Source organism: Pundamilia nyererei, unplaced genomic scaffold, assembly GCF_000239375.1.
Source record: "Pundamilia nyererei isolate P.nyererei 1_Seehausen unplaced genomic scaffold, PunNye1.0 scaffold00001, whole genome shotgun sequence".
Lineage (NCBI taxonomy): Eukaryota > Metazoa > Chordata > Actinopteri > Cichliformes > Cichlidae > Pundamilia > Pundamilia nyererei.
The window spans coordinates 4,463,010-4,486,583 of record NW_005187402.1 but is presented as its reverse complement, the minus strand read 5'-3'; the positions used below and the strand labels follow the sequence as shown (position 1 = coordinate 4,486,583).

Below are 23,574 nucleotides of genomic sequence, written 5' to 3'. Positions count from 1 at the left end.
TTGGTTGGCTCTAAACTTTTTAAATTTTAATTAAAAGAAAACAGAAGTGTTGGTGTTTGGACCCAGTGGTCCTTGCGAGTCGTCCTCTGTAGATTTGGGACTCCTGGAAGTCTATTTTAAACCTTACTGACCTTGGTTTTAAGTTGGACAGTGATTTTAAATTGGACAACCAAATCAGAGCAGTGGTGAAGTCCAGTTTTTATCATTTAAGGCGACTGGCAAGAGTAAAATCTTTCCTTTCGAGGCAGCACCTTGAAACAGTGATCCATGCTTTTATTTCTTCCTGCCTGGACTACTGTAACTCACTTTATGTGGGGGTCAGTCAGTCATTGCTCTCATGTCTGCAGCTTGTTCAAAATGCGGCTGCATGACTCCTAACAGGAACTCGAAAAAGAGAGCATATAACCCCTGTGCTAGCCTCTCTGCACTGGCTTCCTGTGTCTTTTAGAGTTAATTTTAAAATTCTTATGTTTGTTTTTAAATGCCTGCACAGTCTTGCCCCGCCTTACCTCTCTGAGCTTCTTCATCCCCACATACCCTGTCGGTCTCTCAGGTCAGCTGACCAGCTGCTCCTGGAGGTACCGAGATCCAGGAGGAAGCTCAGAGGGGACAGGGCCTTCTCTATTGTGGCTCCAAAATTATGGAATAATTTGCCCATGCACGTCAGAGAGGCCCCTTCACTGTCCACTTTTAAATCACGTCTTAAAACCCACTTTTATTCCTTGGCTTTTAACCTCAGTGAGACTTAGTTTCTCTTTTAATTGAAGTAGTTATTTAATTAACGATTTCACTCTTCTTTTATTTGGTTTTTATTTATATCTCATGTAATTTTATTTTACAGTTCCAATGTACAACACTTTGTGTCAGCTGTGGTTGTTTTAAAGTGCTTTATAAATAAAGTTGATGATGATGATGAAGAAGGTTTGAAAAAAATGTTTTAACTCTCTGATTCCTGTATGGATTACGTTTATTTAAATTTGTTATGAAAATTATTTTTCCTAAAAAAAAGAAAAGTTGTTCTGGGATTTAGAGAGAACTTTGAGGTCTTCACAATTCTGCATTTAAAGAAATAGAAATTTAAAACACTATAGCCTATGGATATGGTTACTAATCTTATACCCAGGTTGGATTTAAAATGACATCCACAAGCTCATTTGAATGTTAGTTGTTTTCTTTTTTACATTGTGTAAATATAGACTAGGGAAAATAAGCACCTGCATTAGCCTCATGACAAGTAAAATGATGTCTATTTCTTGCTCCAGCGTTTGCATAATATTATAATCCATGCAGTATAGTAATGCCAAGACAGTTTGAAGTCTCTAGTCTGCTTGCAGGCAGTGACACTCTGGAAGTGCTGTTTGATGTCCTTTCACTACACAAAGACAAAGTCCAGTCATTTCTTTTGAATAGTAGCTGCAAAAACAGTAGCCCTATATACCTGATATATGTCACATAGACTTTGGCACTGTCCCACAATAAGCACATGAAATGAAACAGGCTGAATTCAGTGAACTGAAGTCACAGTATTGTGCACTAAGCCCCACTGGTGTACTGTTGTGATTTATGGTGACAACCGAACAAAACACCCATTGTTGTGTTACATTATTGTGAAACCTGTTTTTATGTGTAAGTCACAATGTCTGCACACCCTAAATTTCTGTATATAAGGATATAATGACAGTTCAAAATGTAAGTGGGAAGTAGTTGAGAATTACAGACATATTAAAACCGTTTCTTTCCGTGGTCATTTTGTCACAATGATGGAGGAAATCCTATAGTCACTTGTTGACTTTCACTATAATACTACAACTCAGTTTATTAAAGACCCATCAATGATTTTCTTAGGAACAAGTGTACATGACTGTTCTTCTGAATTAATTAGATCTTATAGTAAAGTAGTACAGCCACAAACTGAGAGAATACAACTGTGTTCATTTTTCATACAGTTATGTCTGATGGTATGGAGGGTGACGTGACTTTGGCTCTGTACGCGAACGTAATAGATTTTCCAATGAAGGAACTGAGATGCATTGGAAACATAGCCTTTGGCTAAAACGTATTACATTTACCACAGTCCTCAATCAGCAGTGTCTGGAAATTATGACCACCATCAAAGAACGTGTGCAGCCTTCACTGAAGCTGTGTTCAGTTGTTTGTTTCAGCGTTTAGTTTCAAGTGAACTACAGCTGGATTGGGCTGAGATTCATTGCAGAAATTCTTGTGTTGCTTTTTCATGATATTTTAAGTCACTGTCCATCTTTTCTGCAAACTACTGCCCAATAACCTTTGCTGAATTTGTCTATATTTGAGCAGACAGCTCAGAACTGATCAGGCTGCTTCTAACTTCTGTCAGATCATCAATAAACACCACAGACCCAATCCTTTAGAAGCCATCATGCTCATTCCTCACACTGCCATCATTTCTCTGTCCATTCCCTTACAGGCTGATTTGAGTTTCATTTGTGCTGTTTCAGAGCTGTTTGGGCGTCTTTAGTTGTTGTTTTTTTAGCCAAGTTTAATCTGGCTTTTCTAATCCTCAGACTGATGATTTGTTTGTAACTTGTGGCGAACACTGTGGATTTCCACTCATGGCAGTCTCTCTTTATGATACACTTTCCTCGTAGACACCGTTCTTTACTTGGCTTCCTATCAGGGGTTTTTATTTTCCATGGAAATGATCTTGTAATCACTCATTACTGGGTTCTTCAACAAGATTCAACAAGCTGCTGGAAACATTTCTTGAGAGATTTTGGTCCATGTTGACATGACGACAACACTGCTGCTGTAAATTTGTCAGTGGTGAATCTCTGAATGGTGTGAATCTCTGTTCCATCACACCCCAAAGGTGCTCTACTGGATTGATATCTGACTGCTATGGAGGCCATTTGCCTACAGTGAGCTCATTTTCATGTTCAAGAAACCAGTTAAAGCTTTGAGTTTTGTGACACGGTGTAATATCCTGCTGGAAACAGCCATCAGAAAAAGGCTACACTGTGCTCATAAAGAGATGCACAAGGTCTGCAATAATAGTAAGGTGGGCTGTGGCATTTAAATGATGCTCAGTTGGTACTAAGATGCCCACATTGTTACACCCCTACCCTGAACCGCTGTTACAAGGCAGGATGAATTCATGTTGGTTACACTAAACTCGGACCCTTCCAACAGATCGTCACAGCAGAAATCAACTCATCAGATCAGGCAACATTTTTCCAAACTTCAGTCCAATTTTGGCGAGTCCATGTGAAGTGTAACGTCAGATTTGTGTTCTTAGCTGGTGTGGGCTTCTGCTGCTGTAGCACATCTGCAATCAGCTCAAAGTAGTCTGACCTCTTGCATCAACACAGCATTTTTGCCAAGAGAACTGACTTTTTTCTTCTTCCCCTTTTATGTCCTATTCACTGTAAACCTGAGAGATGCTTGTGTGAGAAAGTCCCAATAAATGAGCAGATTTTGAAAATACTCGGATCAGCCTGTCTGGCACTGAGAACCACACCATGTTTCAAGTCACTTTAATCACTTTTCTTCTGATTAGTTTGAACATCAGCAGATTGTCTCAACCACGTTGGCATGCCTAAATACACTGGCAAAGTTACTGCCTGTGATTGGTGATTTAGATATTTATGTTGAGCAGTCGAACAGGTGTACCTGTTGGCCTGTGAGTAATAGGCTATTGTAGCATAATGATGGCTATATTTCACTTGTACTGATGACTTTTTCAGCTCATGTTGATCCCAGAAACAACTCCAAATACAACAGCCCTTTCAGCAGCCTAACCTATGTAATCAGGGGACAGTCTGTGGAACAGCTTTGAATCAACAGTACAATAACTTTTGGCCTTTTGAAAAAGAGTGCACATCAATACAGCGTTTTTGGCAAATAGCTAAAGCAACAAATGTTGCATCACTCTGTAACAACATACAGGCCTGACTGTACCTGCATGTTCTCACAGCTAGCGTGTCACATTTAAACTTTTAAAACTCACTTTTGTATTTCTCTTGCCTCCTTTCTGGGTTGTTTTTGTTTTTTTCCTTTCTTCTCGTTGCTTGTTTGGTAAATAATAAGAGAGGAAAACCCTCACTTTTAATACTCTAACAGGCCACGTGTAGGGCTTCTAGTCTCTACTACCCTTAAGACTCACTTTTAAAACAAAAACTCGATTCACTCAGTAAAAGTGTAAAATAAAAATATTTTCTATTCCAATCATTCATGGATACATTTGTAGAGATACAAGTAACAGTACATCAAACAAAGTCAAGCCAACTCCTCTAAAGGGCTCTACTTGGCCCTTTAGCAGCTAAATAAAAAAATGCCACCTTTAACAGTGGGAAAATCCAAGTGCATGCTGGCAAAACTTGTAATTGTGACTGTCTGAAATCCAGATATTCAAAAGTACTCATGATGATAATACAGTAGCAAAATATTACATATCAAGAAAGAAAGGCTAACATGAAAAGAGTATTCTTAAGACGCGATTACAGAAACAAGGTAATCAAACTGCACAACGTCATCGACACTAGTAACAAACAGACCCCTCTTAAAAGTGAGTCCTTTAGAAGCTAGGGAAGAGGAAACAACGCTTTGACGTTCAACAAGTGTGGGTCATGTCATTTGTGGCAACATGGGCAGTGAGTGACAATCAGAAGATCAGTTCATCATCTCTTTTCCCCGACATTAACATGTAGTTTTCAAAATTGGTTCAATAGCTGAAACTTGGGGAAGTCTTGGCTTGTTATGATGCTTTTGCAGTCCAGTGCACTGCCGAGTACCACCGGTCATCCTGTTCAACTCTTAAAAAAAGGGTTTCATGAAGAAGACATCTGGTGCACACTGGGGGCATCCTGTCCACGTGAAACACTTTGGGAGCTTGTAGACCACAACTTTGTGAGTAGGCTAAGGTTTAGTATAAAGAAAGGAAAAAAAAGAAAAGAAAAAGAATCTCTCTCCGAGGTCTTGCGCTCTTCGGGTTTTCTCCCTACGTCACACCGACTGGGCCAAACCTGTTAAAACTGAACCCACCCTAAAAAGCAAAAATCATAAGGAAAGTTTGGTTAATGATGGCAATCGGACATTTTTACACTAATTCTTTGTGCACAACCAGAGGAGCAGTTACGTACTTAGTTGCCATTCACTTGTGTTGGTGTTCCTGCGTGGTGGATTGCTGCCCTCTCTCTACTGCGATTCTCTCGTTCCTCATCCTCTTCATCTCTCTCCTCATTGCCACTGTGGTTCTTACAGTACAGCCTTAAAAAACAAAAAACACAAACAGTGTTTGTAAGTTATGGAAATGTGTTTGTTTTTTTAAGTGATGAATAACTCAGGAAAGTGGAAAACCACAGAGTGAGTGCTGAACACGCCGCCAACACTATGCTGATTTCATTACTGCAGAGCTCCAAACTTCCTCTCGCATTAACATCATCACAAACACTGTGGACACAAACACTGGGAGCTTCATAGCAGCTCCTGTAGGTGTAATGTGTAGATAGAGCAGTGCTTTGGTCCGTATAATGTAGCAATCTCAGCTGCAAACCATGCACACCATTTATCAAACCTTAAAAAAGGACCATGTTGCTGTATTTTAGCCTTAAGTCTTTAGTGTTTAATGGTTTGCAACCTCCGTCATGCTAACACTGCACTCTTCACCTCTGCTGGAGAGGAGAAAAATGAGGAGTCATTCAAAACAGCATGTGAATGGTGTTTATCAGAACAACCTGCATGAGCTCCAAAAAAACTGTAATGAATCATATTAACATTTTGTTTTCCAGGCTGACTGATAACAAACTCAGAAATTAGCCACCTGGCAACAGCCGCTTTGCTAACTGCATTGCAGAACCGGGGCAGCCTGCCAGCAGCTGACTGTCGTGGCTTGTTGCTCCTCAAATCGACCCTAACACAACTATCAAGGCACTCCGTCTGGCAGACCATCGGGTATGTACTGAACATCGTGAAAGAGGTGACTGTGTGCATCCTGCTGGATCAAAAGATGCATCTTCCTGAAACACACACACTTGTACTGAACGAGCAACAAAAACACTTTAAGGAGAAATAAGCAAGGAAGGAATTCTCCTTTCACGATACACTCGATGCTTTGTGACAACACTAAAAAATTAATAAAAAGTCTTAAGAGCACAATTTTTCTACCTCACTTCCATAGTCGTGATCACAAAATTGGGGCCGGGATTACGATAAACATAATATATACCAGAAGGTGTTCTTATTCAAATCCCTGCACATCACTGAGACAACCATTAATTATCTTTGTGATCCAGTATTCACGTCAGTAACTGAGTTACAAAATAATTGCAATGCTCTTGATGATCACACATAAAAACAAGTAATTGTGTGTTAACAATTACTGTCACTATAATGAGACCACAACTGTGTAATAAATATATAATTAAGCAGTTTAGGACACAAAAACAGAAGATAAAATAGAGAAGTTTTGCTCACTTGTAAATGCCACGCGCCATGTTTTCAATATACTTGGCTTTGTCCTGCAGGCCGCAGTGGTAGTGGTAGGTCTTCACACATGCTTTGATTTCACACCCAATGGTAGCACCCAACTGAGTACACAGCGTGCATTTCTGGGGGGGAAAAACCCAACACAATCCACAACTCTGTCAGAACGAATTTTAGATGCAAAACTTTAAACTGCTATTTGTTTCGTGTCCCCACCATTCTTTTGCCTCTTTTGATTTCCTGGATGACAGTTTTCACATCAAAGTTTCCAAATTCGGCCCGTGACGTGGTGGTCAGCTGTACCGTCCCCGATGAAAAAAGCTGAAACAGATCAGAGATTAAATGCAGGCCGGCGGTACTTTAAAAGCACATCCACAGATTACCCTCTGAACGGGAATTCTCACCATGCACTTGTAGTGTGCGGCCACTTTTTTGGAGTTATCCGTATGAAGCATGCCTCTTGTTTCATTCTCTTCCTCACCAGCATGGCAAAAGCCGCAGCGCTGGCCGCTGTCTCCAGGGCTGGTCCGGAGAGGTGACCTGTCCCGCTAAATAAACAAAAAGGGCACATCAGCTAAAATTCACACCCAGCACAGACACCATTCAAGGGAATCTCGTATTGTTTTATGGACTCTGAGCGCTGCCGTACGTGAGAGGAGCTCTCCTCATCTGCAGCCTGTGACGAGGTAGAGCGTGTGTCTTCTGACTGGCCGCGAGATCCCGCCTTGGCTCTCCCCTTCTCGAACCTTCCCCTGCCCCTGCTTTGTGGAGGCGACGAGTCTGAATCCTCGGCCACAGCTCCCTCTTCATCTAATGACAAAGAAATGAATCGGGTTTCACAAATTTCAGCTTCACAACAACACAAAGACACATGGCAAGTGGAAGTGTTTTGACAATAAAACAGATTACAGTTTTAAATCAGAATACTGCTAACAATGGCTGTTGTTGCACAGGTTCAATGATAAATGTCACAGGCTTGTGGTTAAGTAGTAGCAGTGTAACTGATGTTAAAGTAAACTTTACCTTGAATGCCATCCTGGGAAGCATCCCTGTGTTTGCGGCAGTAAACGCTACAATCAGAAATAAAAGAGTTCAGTTAAAAGACGCCAGGACTGAATATGAGTGACAAATGGTTGAGATTAATGACCAGCTGTGCAGCTATAGTTAATAAATGCCTGGGTGTATGACTGTTTATTGTACAGTAATGCTCAGCAGAATCCAAATGTAAGAGTCTTACAGGTAAATCCCTTGCGAGGGATTCTCTTTGATCTGGGCTTTGTCCTTAACAGCACAGTAATAGTGATACGTCCTCCGGCACGTCTTCACATCGCAGCCGATGGTCGCACCCGGTCGGTGACAAGAAGAACACATCTACAACAACAGCAGATGCAGCGACATTATTTTGTACGCCGATTCAAAACAGTCATCCATTAGTAACGCATTCATACGTGGATCTGAGAAATGATCGCTCCAAGTATTATGGGTCTGGTGTGTCATATGAAAATATTAAAAACATGTCCCAGTGGGACACCGCTGATTGATTCAAGAGAAGAACAAATTAAAATCAGCAGGGAAGGTTAAACCAAAAGGAAAACAATGTGATACAATTTAAAAGAAAACCAGCACAGGAAGCTTAGAGCGGCTGATAACATACCGTCTGTAGATGAACACTGAACTGATCAGAGAGCGTTATTTTTAAAAACTGCTGAATATTTTTAATTATTTTTTCCCCAAAATGTAAGGATGCTTTGTTGTTTATGATCATACACCAAACGTGTAGTTACTGGTCAAATAGGACCTGCCTTTTAAAGGAAGGGATTTAACGTTTTATAGGCAGAAATATGAGCCGATTCATCAACATAATATCCAAAAGATGAATCAGTGACAATCTGCAGAAAGGTTTGGGAAACAAATTAAAATGTTTGCAAACGCACAACTTTAAAGGCTACATTTTTTACTCTTTACTAAGTGATGATGTAACAAAAACAATTATTAAATAAGTCAAATACAACATGTGCAACTTATTAATGCACAGCTCTGCAGATCAATTCTCATTTTGAAATAAGCTGCATTTCAGTGTGACACCCCTCTCACACTTAGATACAGGAAATACAGAATAGTGCAAGCACACACTTACAGACCACTGCAGTGCATCCCATTAGCATTCAGTGGCACACTGACACACACACAACCAGTTTTGAAAGCATCCTGGAAAAGCCATCTTTTTATTTAACAGTGTGTCAGATTGAGGCAAGAAGAACCAGCAGCTTTAGATCTTTTATTGGATGAGAACAGCTGACATTTCCCACTTAAAGATGCCAAGAAAGAGGATATAATGTAATAATAGTAGCTGGTATCAACCCCAGTCCTCTGTAGCAAACTTGCATAGTTACATAAACACACACACACAGCTTCAAAGGTGAGACACCATTATTATAATGATGATGATGATTATAGCAAAAGCAGTAAAAACTATGAGTACATTTTGGCATTAGTGACTATTACTTAGAAGCAGGCATTGTACAGCCGCAGATGTGCAATTTCCTCAAAGAGAAATGCGCTCAGGGTCATTCCCTTGAATGATTCCACGACTGCTTTCAGATGCTAAACAGTCTCTGAACTGACAATTTGGGCCTTTAACACTAATTTGGCAGCGGTGCTAACCCATGGATGCAGCCTGTCTGCTGACCTGAGCACAACAGTAGGTACTCACCAGTTTATTTCCCCTCTTGATCTCTTTTTTCACATCCTCAATGGAAAATCCTCCGATGTTTTCACTGTCTGAATGTGATGTGACGAGGGCTGAAGAGAAAAGCTGAAGAGGACAGAAAAAGAAGAAATAAAATAATGAGAAATTTATTTACGTAGCATTAATATAAGAATGAATTTGATATACAGAACATCTCTGGGATTATTTCTCTTAACTATTGCTGATGTACAGTTTTCCACAAAGGCATTAGATCATTTATGGGAGAAGAATCATTTCATTTCACAACTGCATGAAGAAATAAAAACAAAAACAGACGTGAGCTGTTCACTATTCTGCTCATGTGGCAGAGGGCTGCAAAGTAGGCAGCTTGGATGACGGATCCCGGGCTGAAAAACTGAGAACAACACGGCTTCCTCACCATGCACTTATGGTGGGCTGCCACCTTCTGGCTGTCAGACATCAGCAGCTGCCCACACTCCTTGTCCCGGTTGGTTCTGCAGAAGGCACATTTGGGTAGCCGTGCTGCTGCTGCTGCGGCTCCTTTCCTCTGTCCTGACATGGCCAAAGGCTTTTTTGTTTGTGAATCTAATTTAGAAAAGGAAAAAAAAAAAAAAAAGTAAGAAAAACAAGATAAATTTCACTTGCAAAAGCTTGTAGACTCTTTTAGCAGGGATGGCATCAAAGGAAATGTTCACTATGATGCATTGGTCTACATGGAGTTTAATCACCGCTCATAAACTAGAAACTACAAGACAGTAGATACTCACCGCCAACGTAGGCAAAGAGTGAGTGATGAATAGAAACATCACTTACAGTTTGGATATTCAAGCATAAACCACGTTCTTGGACTCACACACCCCCAACCCCACGCCCTCACTTAAGTGAAATAACACGTAAGTTGCTTTGGAAAGGAGCCACGAGAAACTCTTTTCCAGAAACAGCAGGAAACAAAAACTTTCAACTACTCGCAGACAAGTAACTTCAAAACAGAGGGGGAAAGTCACAACAGAGCAGCTCGTGCCTGCTTTAAGTGCTGCTTGGCAAAGCCAGGAATGGATCACACATGGAGGGGGGGGGGATTTCCAATTTCACTTCAGTTTTTCCAACTTCAGAATCTCATAAAGTTTATTCTAACAGAGCATGTGGGTTTTTTTCTAGATGCTGAATGGAGAGGGGAAAAAAGTAACAACCACCTACAGTTTTTGTGTGAAGAAGGCAGTCAAATATAAAATCCTGTTGTAAAGTGTCATGGCTGAAGGCCATATTGTGAGGATACAGGGAACCTTTACCAGTCATCCAAAGCCTAGATAAGATTAAAAAGGAAGGGAAATCAGCAGAAGCTGGTGGAGCACATCTGATGCAACCCGGAGTACTTTTAATTATAATGTCCTCCATAGCAGTTTTATTTGTGATGACTAGTTAGTACACAGGCATTACCTGGAGTTTGAATGATTTCAAGTTTCATATTGTTTTTGATTCAATGCCAGCTAAATTTTAAATGCACATCTTATTTATGTATTAATCTAAATTTTATTAAAATTCAAACAAATCCGTTAGTGTATTCTTCAGAGTGCATAGGTGGATCAAACCCCCAAACGCGTGCTGTTATTCTCACATAGTCCGCTGTCATAGTGCTCTGCACACATTCTTTAAAGGAAAATAACCCAAAAAGCAAAGGAAAACTTAAAAGATATAATCAATCCACAAACGAAACTGGGTGATTTTATGTAGATATTAGAGAAAGAAAGAAAAAGAATCACAATAGCAGTGCGCTGCGACGCCTTGATAGAGCCATTACAGCCATGACAGCAGGGCCAGGATTTCACTGCGGCGGCTCCAGCAACAGAGCTCAGCGTGCAAACACACAATACTGGCCGAGCAAATAACACCAAAAAGACTATATTTCAACATCTGCTGCTCTCTGAATCGCTCTCACATCACAATCTTGCACTACAAGACGATAGTTGTGGGGGATTTTTGACGAGAAGGGGCGAAACATAAGAAGCGACTGAAATTGCTCCCACAAACTTTTGAATTAAAGGGGGTGTGTGACTCTTTCTCCACCAAACTAGTTATAACTGAAAACATTTTTACTACGAACATCTCAGCGCCGCGAAATGTTCCTCCCAAGGCCTTTTCATGCAGAGAAATAAAGGTCGGTTGCAGGAAAATGTGACTCTTCGACATTATGATTTCACTGGAAGTCGAAAAACTGCGAATATTTCCCTTTAAATGTGGGAAATTATCATGACAGGCGCGGGTCTTTGCGAACCGTTTCGAAGTATAGAGCGCCATACGTGATGTATCCCTGTGAAAAGCGAGCAGCTCGGCTTGTACGCAAGCAATACGGCCTGAAACGACAACAGGCCATAAAACACAGCGGGTATCATCCAGCCGTGGATTCGCAGCTCGTAGCTTACCTGTTAATGTAATCTTATCGCGCCGAAACGCTACAAAAGAAGGAAAAGTGCTCCGGCCAGCGGCTGTGTTTCTTTCCGTCCTTCAGAAGTGATCGTGTGCTTTTCGCAATAGCACCAAGCTAGCTAAAATGTCCACGGCGCTAGGACTTCCGGGTCTGGCTTTCACAATAAAAGTCATGACGACAAACTTACGTGTCAGGCGTAAAAAAAAAAAGCAAAACTGTTTTTAAAAAAAGACCTAAATGAAATGGCTTTAATGAAGTGTATCTTTCCTAAAAGCAGAGCAGAACAATGGCCGGACATGCAGGTTTAGTAAAAGCTAGTACTGATTTTAATTTAAATATAAGTTGTTGCTGCTGTTATAGCTAAAATCAGCCCATGTTGTCATGTTTTGGGGATTTTTGTTTTAAATTATCAAAAATAAAGGTCTCTTCTAAGAAAAAATCCATTTGATTTAATTTATTTTCTTTCATGTTGTAATATTGCTACAAAGATAAGTGTGTCTAAACCTTGTACGTTATCACATTTTTATCACATATCATCGGGCCACATGAGACCATCAAAGAAGGACTTGTAAATAAATGCCATTTACACTGTGTAATGTAATGTAATTACAGATGGATCTAAGTTTGTCCCCGTGACACACATTAAAAGATAGATAGATAGATCAACCTCCTCATCATACAAAACAGTTGTCTTAATAATACTGTCTGTTTTGTGGCCCGTTTGAGTTTGCTGGGTATATGCAGAGTCAGGTATTTGACTATGGTCACCACAGCTTTTCCTCTAATGAGGAGGGATTGAAGGATGTGAGGTCTCCTCCTACCACCACAATCTCTTTTATGTTCCCCAAATTTCCCACAAATTGTTTGCATCACACCAGCCAACAAGTTCTTCCACGTCTCTCCTCTACATTGACTCATCATTAATTGCAACAGCTGCATCATCTGTAAAAGTCACAATATGATTGCCCGGATACTTTGCTGAGCAATCACGTGTGAGTAGTGTGCACAGTAAGGGGCTCAATACAAGCTTAATCACAGCTGAGTTTTTATGCACTGGGACAATAATGGACCTCTAAGGCACCACAGTCTGGGATATGTTAAAAAAAATGCATGTCAACACCATGGTGGGGCCCTGAGTAGGAAAAGTTTAAACCAGTGATGTCAAACTTATTTTATGTCATGAGACACGTGCATCCTACTTTGATCTTAAGCCGGGCGGTCCTGTAAAACACCCCTTTCTGTCACTCTAAAGAAATGTAACTTGCATTTAAACCCTGAGATATCTTAATATAAAAAAGTACAATTTCAAGAGAATGCCTCAGTTTTTCTACATGACCTGAACGGTAATAAACAAAATAATGAAGTAATAAATGTGTAAAATTACAGAAAAAGTTCTATAAAAAATCCCAGAAATTTCCACAGTATTTCATTTAATTACTTACGTATTACTTTATTATTTTAGTGTGATATGAATGTCAAGGACACCCTTATCAGTAGGAAAAGTAAAACTTACACTTGCATGGTCTAAATTTATGCCCTTCATTTACTGTTTTCAAAGCCATCCAGTGGGCTGAATTTGGAGTCTTTGCCAGCTCAATTCTGGATCCCCTCATGTTTGACACCTGTGTTTTAAACTATTCTAAAAACATACAGCATTGTGCAAAAGTCTTGAGCTGCCACTCCGTTCTTTGTATTTTGCTTCCAAGGAGCCAGACTTTCTTTTAGTAATAGTTTTGCATGCTTTCATCTTTCTCTTTCAGCTAATTCCCTTGTGGATCTCTTCCATTATCCCACCCTATACCTAGAATCCACCTCTCTCACTCCAACCATCTTTCCTTTTTCTCTCTCTCCTCTGTTCGTGTGTGTGGGTTCCTGCGTGTTTCAAAGGTGGAGTGTTTCCTGGGTGTCGGCCCTCGTTGCCCACACACCTGAAATTCAGAAGCAGTTGTGTTGATTATTACATGGACTGTTAATCCAGTCATGAATTGGCCTCCGCAAAGCCTGGACGTCAACAATATTATTATATAACATTACTAAGACAATGTGGGATCACCCCGGCAGAGCATGGAGCAAAACGCAGCCACCTCCCGAAGAAGAGCTTTGACGGTGAAGTGTCCATATGTTCCCTTAAATGACATTCAAAGTTTCACTAATGCAAGTAAAAAGCTTATATGCAGGGTTTGTTAATGTAGTGTGGTTATTATCGCAAATTTGGACAACATGTAGTTGGAGAATACAGAGGAGAGTCAACTCATTATGCCTGTCATCCGTTATTACGTGATGGTAAGTGGACATACATTAAAGAAAGACTTTGGTAACTATTCACGTTGAGGAACTTTTTGTGGTCCATATGTGTTCTAGAAATTGCTTGCTTTGATAATATCTAGTGAAATGTGTTTTATAGATGTTGCTATTGGATACTGAATTTTCTTGTGACTCAACAAAGAAATCACCAAAAGGCGATTAGATGAAAGAAAGAAAAAAAAACAACTAATCCTGTTTCTTATTCTGGCCGATTTTTACAACGTTTAGATTTCATAACCACAGATAAAACACGAACTATTTCTCAACTAATGGCTCATCTCTTCCCGAGAATTTAGATGCACTTGATTTCTATTAACGGGATGTCCGGTAGAGTGGCTTCCTCTGCAAAATACTCCCCCTCATTAGTATGTAACTTTGTGAAACATGCGCTCCCATAGTGGGGTAGAGGGCGTGCCCACATCACGCAAAAGTGATAGGATAAAATTGGTGTCAGTCATATTACATAGCAAAACATGACCGCCCATTGTCCCCGGGATGAGAAGAGGACGGGTGTTTCGGCAGAAAAGAACAGGGAAATGAAGTTGACAGACGGGCAAGCCCAGCAGCAAGTCACTCTGTAATAACTAGGAAGCTAGCAAGTTCGATGACAGGGGTCACTAGAAGTGAAATTTACGTCAAATATCACTGCTATGAATGTCTCTAGTTTGAGGAAGTTGTAGCTACAGTTAGGGGACGTTAGGTAGCTACAGCTGTCAGACAACGTTACAGACTTTTTCAAAGTAACGTTACAGTGGATATTGAAAGTGGAGACGACTCGCTAGCCCGCTAGCTCACCTTTGGTCACCGAGCGTCTTTGAAGTTCAAAGCTACCCTTCATTCGGTGAGTGTACACAGCCTGAAGTAAATATTTCAGCAGGGTGTTTTGTGCGTGTGTGCTTCCCCACAACCGTCCTTCTCTAACTGCGTCCTGTTGGTAGTTGCCTTGTTTCTAGCTATAGCTAACTAGGTCACAAGCTAGCTCAACTTTTCCGATGAGCATGCTGCAACGTTGACATTTTGACGTCCTGTTCTCCGTTACATCCTTGTTTTGGTTTGAAAGCTTGGCTTCTACTGTTCAGCTGATCCCGCTTAGTTTGAAAGTGGACTAATATAGACTAATATAATGAATACACCCTATACTCGACGTAAGAAACGTTAAGTACGAAAAGTTGCTAGCCTTTTTTCGACTAACGTGAAGTAGCTTGTGAGTTACTTTAAACTTTAGTCTCTTCCTTATGAGCTTCTGTCTTTAGCCAAACGCCATAACTCACTCATGTCTAGCTCATCAGGTGAAGTTTTTTTTGTTGTTTTGTTGTTTTTTTGTTAGCGATTTCCTGATGCAAAGAGGTGCAGGAAGTCGAATAGGTTTATTTGCACAATTTAAAAACCCGTGTTATGTTTCATCAGCGATCTGGTCTTAGATTACCTGTCTTCAGCCATGCCTTTTCCTTTTGGAAAGTCTCAGAAGAACCCAGCTGAGATAGTGAAGAGTCTGAAGGACCATGTTGCATACATGGAAAAGCTGGATGCTGGTGACAGCAAGAAGTGTGAAAAGGTCAGCTGTGGATTTCTCTGAGGATGGCATGAATGTTAAAACTTACAGTAACGCTGAGCAGCAGCTGATCATACTCTTTTTACCCCCTCATGTTATTAAGGTTGCAGAGGAGGTGTCCAAAAATCTTGCCTCACTGAAGGAAGTACTTTGTGGAACAGGTGACAAGGAGCCCCAAACTGAAGCAGTGGCTCAGCTTGCACAAGAGCTGTACAACACCAACCTTCTAATTTCTCTCATTGCAAACCTACAGAAGATTGATTTTGAGGTAGGAGAAAAAATGCCTTCTTTCTGCACTGACTTTATGAGTTTAAAGTATTGATTGCTTGGTGCACACATTGAATGATCAGGGGGAGTGCGTGTTAGCATGCCTGATTTGAACGTCTATGCCCAAAGCAAAAAAACCCTGTGTATATCAGCACCCAGTCTGAGTGGTTGTTACTGTGCAGGGGAAGAAGGATGTGGTCCATTTGTTCAGCAATATCGTGAGACGTCAGATTGGCACCCGCACGCCCACGGTAGAATACATTTCTACACACCCACAGATCCTCTTCATGCTTCTCAAAGGGTAAGTTCATATTTTCAGTGTACAGAAACTCAGTGTTTGGTCGTTTGATCTTCAATCTGACTGCTCGTTGTCCATTTATATGCATTAACAACAAATCCACCCTCAGAGCCTCATAAACAAACAAACAAATCCTTAGCATGAAATAAAAAGCATTTGGTTTTTGCTTTTTAGGTACAAATACCTTCCTTTAACATGCCTTGCAGTTTTCTGCATTAGCCAGTATGAGTTTGAACAACTCCCAAAGTAACAAGCATGAACTTGCTCACATGTGGGCTACACATGTAGATGATGGATAAAGCAAAAAGTACAGTGCTAGTTTTACAGCTCTGAAAAACTGAGTCATCCTGCTCACTCACTCGGAGACCAGCTGCATGCTCCGGCTGCTGTTTGGTGGATCGAATGCCATCTTATCCGGTTAAATGTCACAACTATAAAGTGGAAGATTTGGTTTGTTTATGAGAGGCAGACATCAAAACCTGACATTTAACGTTGATGTCTCGGTTTGTTACTCTGCTAATGAACTCCCTTGTTGTGCGTGGGGAAATTGTGTACTTTTTTGCACAGGAAAAAAATACCTCTCTGTGGAAAATGAGATCTAGAAATGGCACGTTCAACCCAAAATTATACCAAACAACTTCATTGATCCCACTAGGAGCGATTTGTTGTACACAAAACACAGGAACATTCATACAAACGGATGGGCAATAATGTGGAAGGAGATGGATTAAAATAGAAATGTATATGAATTAAAAAAATACTAATAGAATATAAACTACACAGAGCATTTTGTACTATGATTGCAGAGGGAAAGATTGTCCAAAGAGGTAAAACATTACGACACCCTGATGGCTGCAGAGGCAGCTCACTTACAAGACCACGTTCAGCCAAAACACTTCCTGCTTTCATTTAAAAAAATAATAAATCTTTTTTTGGTTCACTGTTGAGCTTGTGAACAACTTTTATTAATAACGCTGTTCAGGCTGTTTCTGCTATTTACCATTAAACCAATAGATAAAAGGAAAAAACTGTGTAGACTCACAAAAAGTGGACAGTGGGTAACAGGACTGGCAAACAAAAAAATTAGGCTGTGGAGAAACAGATTTTTTTTGTTGTTGTTGCCCTCTGTGGTCATAATAAACCTGGGGATCATGAAAAATGCCACCAAAATATTTGTATAACGGTTCCCACACATCACCTTTTCAAAGCCTCTTTCAGACGTCCAGTCCTCTCTGCTCATCAGAGACATCTGAATATGTCAGCTGAATGGCCCCCCGGCTACTTTTCCATGGAAAAAGTCACAGCTTTTAATACTGCAAGAATCTGAATGCAGATAGGCTCGCATGTCTCGTGCCAGTATCTTGCGTTGCCCTGCTTTTGTTAAGAAACATCAGAATGCTTTAAAGAGCAACAACATGAGGGGGCGAAGAAAAAGAAGTTTGTATGAGACACCTGCTTTCCTTCTGTTTCACAGTCTTGCGCTGCCCAAGCTCATTAAGACCTCAAAACAGATTGTTCTTTAAATAAATTGTTGTACATGTCACAGAGGACAAAGCATGAACATCTAGGTTGTTCCACATTTTAGCACAAAATTCAAAAGGCACATTTTGTGTACATTTAATGGCCCGATGAGTGCACAGACCTCTCGAAAATCACAAAATGCCTTTCACATCTGTGTTAACGTTGTTCACTTTGCGTCATTTGTATCATTTCACATCTATTACAGATTGAAATGTTTATAAAATCCAAGTTTACGTAAATTTCTGCCAGGTCTCTGTCTGAAGAAGTCTGCGACAGGTTGGATTAATCAAAGTCAGCAGTGACGGTAGTTTGTGTTCCAGCTGTTTGTACAAGTCTTCTGAGTTCATAACTAACCTGCAGCAGCAGAGAGCAGTGCGATAACATATGCTATTACAGGGTCCATCGTGATCGAACTACAAAATCCTTACCTTCAGACTGGTAGGTGTTTTTTATAAACTGGACTTTAACGTTTTCTCAGCTCCATATGGGACGTTGCGTTTCTAATTATCAAGGCGACCAGAAGCTTTTGACGTTTCTTGATGTGCTGTCAAATATCTGGCAGAGCTTAAGGGACACTGTCTAGCATAAGAGGGTTATGGCTCATTCTGTCATAGTTGTGAGGATATAGGGATGAAACCTGGATGGGCATTAACTTAAGTGACCTTTATCTGAATACTGTCTCTTTAAAAGATTGATGAGAGGGCTTATAATGCATTCTTTGCAGCTCCTTGATTTAAGCCAAAGAATATATCACACTAAGAAATAGTACAGCGTCCACTACTGTAAATAATAAAGACTGAGAGTGTTAATGAGACCCTTTGAAAGCAAACGGCAGCCTTTTTATTAAAAGTTACTATTGTGACATTGTATAAACAGTTCTCAAACAAAAGCTTGGTGTACTCCTTGCCATTTTTCTACCTGCTTAAATGAGTATAACAAGCTTTGCATCCTGTGCTCCTCTCCCTGCCAAGTAAGCAAATTGCATTGGTTCAGACTTTCCATTCACACTTAACAAAACATAGTTTTCTCCCAAAGTTTTTCATAATTAATGAGCACAACTGATCTAAAATCACTGCTTATTGGTCATCTTTAGATGAGTACATAAGTGCTCCAAAATGCGAAGATCTGGTTTCAGGGTAGTGACCTATGGAGGATGCTGCCATTCAGCAGACTTGTTTTGGACCAGATGTAACACTTTTTATTTATGTATTTGTTTTAAGGATCACTTACACATTCTTCAGGCTCTTTTAAAAATATAAAAAATATTTTGGCGATTTACAGAATCTGTTCCATAAGTTTTACCCTAGTTAAAATTCTCAGCGTCACTGAGTGATTGACGACTTCTCTGCGTGTAGATGCTGCTGTACTCACGTTCTGCCTTAGTTTAATCCATTTGTTTATTTTTTGCGAGGATCTCGTTCCTTCGTCATTGGAAACACAGAGTTGATGTCAAACTAACGGTGACAGTGTTTAGGATGTGATTATACATCTCGAGTGAAAATTGTATAACTTGTGATGAGTTCACCATCACTTGGACCTGACATGTATGAACCTGTGCAGATACGAGGCTCCAGAAGTGGCTCTTAACTGTGGGATGATGCTGAGAGAGTGCCTGCGTCACGAGCCTTTGGCCAGGATAGTGCTCTTCTCTGAAGACTTCTTCTGCTTCTTCCATTATGTGGAGCTCTCAACCTTTGACATCGCCTCAGATGCTTTTGCCTCGTTCAAGGTACACTAATATATATATATTTTTTTAATGGCAAGATTAACATCCTGACTGTTCCTAGTTGATATCTTGACCTCTTCTATTCCCCATCAGGATCTTCTCACGAGACACAAGATTATGTGTGCAGACTTCCTGGAGAATAATTATGACAGGGTGAGCTTTCTTGAGTGGTTTTGATATTTAATTGGGAAAAACTGCTCATTCTTTACCCAATTTACTTTTGACATTTTTATCAGGTGTTTACAGAGTATGAAAAACTTCTGCACTCTGAGAACTACGTCACAAAACGGCAGTCTTTGAAGGTACATCCTCCTGCTCAGTCTTAAGTTTAACTGACAATTTTGTGGACTGATTCTGTAAACTCATGTATATTTATTTGTTAGCTGCTAGGTGAACTTCTCCTGGATAGGCACAACTTCACTGTCATGACGAGGTACATCAGTCGGGCAGAGAACTTGAAGCTGATGATGAACCTGCTGAGAGATAACAGCCGAAACATCCAGTTTGAAGCATTCCACGTCTTCAAGGTGCGCAAAAAAAATTCTCAAAATCCACTCTTAAATCTGAATTGTGTCATGAAAACCCCACATACCTGCTACCTTAAGTTGGTCTAATATTGAATGTGGGTTTTTGTTTAGTCAGGCTGAGTCATTGTGATTTCTCTTATTTAAAAGTTTGGTTGCTGCTAACTGCTTCACCTCTCGTTTTTACTGCTAGCTGGATATTTGTCCAGCTTTCTGTTATGCCAGTCTTTAGTATCATTCAGCTGCTTCTCCTTGGAGTCCTCCTGTCTAGCAGTTGGTCAGTCAGGAGGACTCCAACTCCGTCGTGTTGGACTACAGCTGGCGAAGGTGTCCTTGATCTGCTCTGAAGATGGGATCACTGAACCTAATCAGAACCTGCAGCAGGAAGAGAACTGGTTCATGATCAGAGCAGAACAAGAACTACCATCACAGCTGCAGTGCAAGACTTTGGCTAAAAGTTGATTCACTGGACTCTGTGCATTGCATCCACAAATGGTACTTAAACTTTTTACATAATCTTTCCAAAGGTATTTGTTGCAAACCCCAACAAGACTCAGCCCGTGATGGACATCCTTCTGAAGAACCAGACCAAGCTCGTGGAGTTCCTTGGCAACTTCCAGACGGATAGATCTGAGGACGAGCAGTTCTGCGATGAGAAAAACTATCTGATCAAGCAAATCAAAGACCTGAAGAGACCCACAGCGTCCGAGGAAGCTTAATGCAGTGGGACGACTGCTCTGTCAGGTGGTAGATTTTAGAGGTGGTGGTTCAAGAGGAAAAAACAAAACAAAATAAAAACACACATAATTAAAAGTTCATACTAAGTATAAAAAATAGGAAACGTTAAGTTTACTTCCTTCACTTTCTGGCTTAGTGTGGATGTGGAGGTTCTTTCCATCCAGCAACCTGAGTGGGCCAAGAACTGTTATTTAAACCGCAGTGCTTCTTAGTTAGTTATAACCAAATGCCTTTTGGTTCCTTCTTCTAATGTTGGACCTTACGCTGTTACTTTTCCATATACATGGAAATTCGCAACCAGCTCGAGCACTGAGGTCATTTTCCAGAACTTGTACATGCTTTAGAGATTGAAAGGTTGAGAGGTAAATATATTATTTTTCTAATGTATCTTTTATGCTAAAACATTTAAAGCCTCCAGTAACTCTTCTTTCTGAATGATGCTTATTCTCATTGCTTAGGTTTGGTTTGTTGCCTCTTTTGTTTTTTGGAAAGCTGTTCTTTGTACAGGGACTGTCTTTAGAAATCCAGCTTTAGAAGAGTGGCACGTCGGCTCATATTGGGCAGGTCAGCTCGTAGTAGTAACATTTGGCAATTATTGCGCAGTTTTCAGGCTTTCGTTGGAGTGCACGCGATTATGCTGGTCAGAAACGACTCCGCAGTGCTGCACTAGCCAATGCATTAGCTGTCACAGGAAGAGAAAATCAAAACTATAGAGGAATCAATTAATTGTACTGTGATTTTTCAGGCTGTGCTCAGCGATGCTTACATGACTGAAATAGAAACAAGGCATCAGATAACGCTGCAGGCAGGCTACCAGCCCATCCGTTCACAGCTAACGCGGACAGCCAGGATACACCGATTGATCTCGCTGGAAGCGCTTCATTTCTTCTTCACGTTCTAAAACTGATGGCAACAAATTAACAAAAAATCATAAAAATGTTACACTGTTATATTCATATCGGAGCACGGTGTGTTATTGAACCACAGACTTTTATAATAATTTTAATCAGGGTCGTGTTTTTCCCCTGATTAATTTCACTGCTACACTGGACTTGATTAGTCTGAAGACTGAAATATTACTAAAACAAAATGACATTTCACCTCAGAAACCACACAAATGCAAACTCCTAACCACACCATCATTCACTTTAATACAGAAGAGACAAACTGCTTAAGGAAAAGGTAAATTGTTAGGTTGGCTCTCTTTTCTGATATGATTATAACAGTGACACAGTGCAACAACATGCCTGCAAAGCATCAGAACAGTAGGTCCCATCTCATGTCACAATATTGTCAGGATAACCACATGCACTGTTCCACATGAGATTTTTGGATGATGAGCACTGACTTTACTCCTCACGTGCATCACCAGAGCTCAGTTGAAATAATTACCCTATTTCTGCTGTTGTTGTTGTTATAGTGGCTGAAATTACAGCGTTTCAGAATGCGTTGTCTGTGCAGACTGTTAGTGTATATACCTCATGGGATTTGAGTTTGCGGATGCTGGTTTTTATTTTTTTTTATTTTATTTCCTTGACAAGATATTTAATTTGACATTTGACCAAAACAAAAGCACACAGCAGTGGTTTGAATGGATGCCGACATGTGATACATTTGTTCCGACTTGAGCAGGGACTGCAGCCTGGTTTTCACAATGGAAAACTGGATCCTTTTTTAAAACTTAAACTTTTCATTGTGTGGTACCTCATAAATGTTAATTCATAATGAATTGCAGTGTGGTACCTTGTAATGAATTTTTGCCTTATTTAAAGACATTTCATGGATCATGATTGATCCTTTCAATTTCTAATTTGTTTTAAACCAAAGCTGATATGAAAAAAGGGTTTAAAAATGTAAAAAATTAATTAAAAAAATGTTAATTTCAGGGCCCAAATACATTAGCAGTTAATTTCTCATGTTCATGCGGAGACCAGGTTTATTACTAACTGCGATACTTGCTTATATGTAAACCCTGGGAGTGTAACTATATTTTAAGAGATCTGTAGTAGGCATCACACAGTGTAGTTTTCAGTTGGGTTGATTTGGCTTGATCATTCTTTGGTCCACTTCATGAGACCGTCACAAAGAGTGAGGACTTTCAGGAGCCATTAAATAATTTGATAAACTTGCTGTGAATGTGGTACACGATGCATAGATAAACTGAAGTCCTACACACGGTGCATTGTCATGTCATCAGTTTAGAAACTATAAAACAAATTAAAACTGTGAGAATACGTTGGGAATAATCCGTATACACAGTGGTCATTACTGATGTCTCCATGCAGCTGACTATAGATTTACTGAGGACAAAAAGTCTGTTATCAGTAATAATTAATGGAAGGAGGAAAAAAAATTATTGCCCGTATGAATTTGTATGCAGACTTTGAAATTTGGCCCCAGTCTTGACATGCATTTTTAGAAGGATGTGTTGTGTGCAGCCATCCCACTAGGGGGTGCTGTTAGCAACAGTGTTAGCACTTGTGTTAGTTGTACAAACAAAGCATTTCAAGTTTCTTTAACCCTACCTCCTGTTATGAATATACGAGTCACTGGCAATATGTAGTCACAAATTTAAATTCCTTAAAATCAATAATATGTATGAAATGAATTTAACTTTTCTGGGTTATTGTGCTTTATGTTTTTTGACTCTGTTGCCTTCTTTTCTTTCTTTACCTTTCCACACTGGATATTTTATTTTCTTCGGGAGGAAATTATGTGTACATAACTTTATAAAGGATAAGTGAAGTGTGAGAGCATTCATGAAAATAAAATGTCATTGCAATGTTTTGTTTTGCATTGTTTTTGTTGCCTAAACAATTATTACACATGAACGTGTAGGGTGATACAGAGTGTGGTAGTCACTTATTAGTTTCTCTCACAGCAAAGCTTTAATCATCTTAGTAAATAAATAAATAAAACTCGTGAAATTACGCCAGACTTTTAGGAAACTACCACAAATGAATGTATGATATTTATAATAAGGGTGCAAATCAATAAAACCTCAGAACTAATAACTTTGTAGCAAACAGTTAATTATTTATGCATAAAGTTAA

At 40.0% G+C, this 23,574-nt stretch overlaps 2 protein-coding genes across 4 annotated transcripts; one reads left to right on the top strand and one right to left on the bottom strand.

Annotated features, from left to right (window-relative positions):
* Positions 1 to 4,174: 4,174 nt before the first annotated feature.
* Positions 4,175 to 11,732, bottom strand: phf6 (PHD finger protein 6). Its single transcript, XM_005719485.1, has 11 exons — positions 11,587 to 11,732; positions 9,585 to 9,751; positions 9,170 to 9,271; positions 7,694 to 7,827; positions 7,480 to 7,526; positions 7,106 to 7,266; positions 6,861 to 7,004; positions 6,673 to 6,777; positions 6,448 to 6,581; positions 5,115 to 5,241; positions 4,175 to 5,017 (listed from the first exon to the last, which is right to left on the bottom strand). The coding sequence occupies exons 2-10, from the start codon at positions 9,723 to 9,725 to the stop codon at positions 5,115 to 5,117; spliced, it is 1,095 nt and encodes a 364-aa protein (XP_005719542.1). The 5' UTR covers positions 9,726 to 9,751; positions 11,587 to 11,732; the 3' UTR covers positions 4,175 to 5,017.
* Positions 11,733 to 14,342: 2,610 nt separating this feature from the next.
* On the top strand, positions 14,343 to 23,308 carry cab39l1 (calcium binding protein 39, like 1). Of its 3 annotated transcripts, none has more exons than XM_005719484.1 (9): positions 14,343 to 14,736; positions 15,303 to 15,450; positions 15,551 to 15,715; positions 15,897 to 16,015; positions 19,094 to 19,262; positions 19,353 to 19,412; positions 19,496 to 19,561; positions 19,643 to 19,786; positions 20,311 to 23,308. In XM_005719484.1, the coding sequence occupies exons 2-9, from the start codon at positions 15,334 to 15,336 to the stop codon at positions 20,500 to 20,502; spliced, it is 1,032 nt and encodes a 343-aa protein (XP_005719541.1). In that variant the 5' UTR covers positions 14,343 to 14,736; positions 15,303 to 15,333; the 3' UTR covers positions 20,503 to 23,308. The 3 variants fall into 3 exon arrangements, with proteins under 3 accessions (XP_005719541.1, XP_013764039.1, XP_013764034.1); XM_013908585.1 differs by lacking the exon at positions 14,343 to 14,736 and adding an exon at positions 14,750 to 15,099; XM_013908580.1 differs by lacking the exon at positions 14,343 to 14,736 and adding an exon at positions 15,106 to 15,184.
* Positions 23,309 to 23,574: the final 266 nt, after the last annotated feature.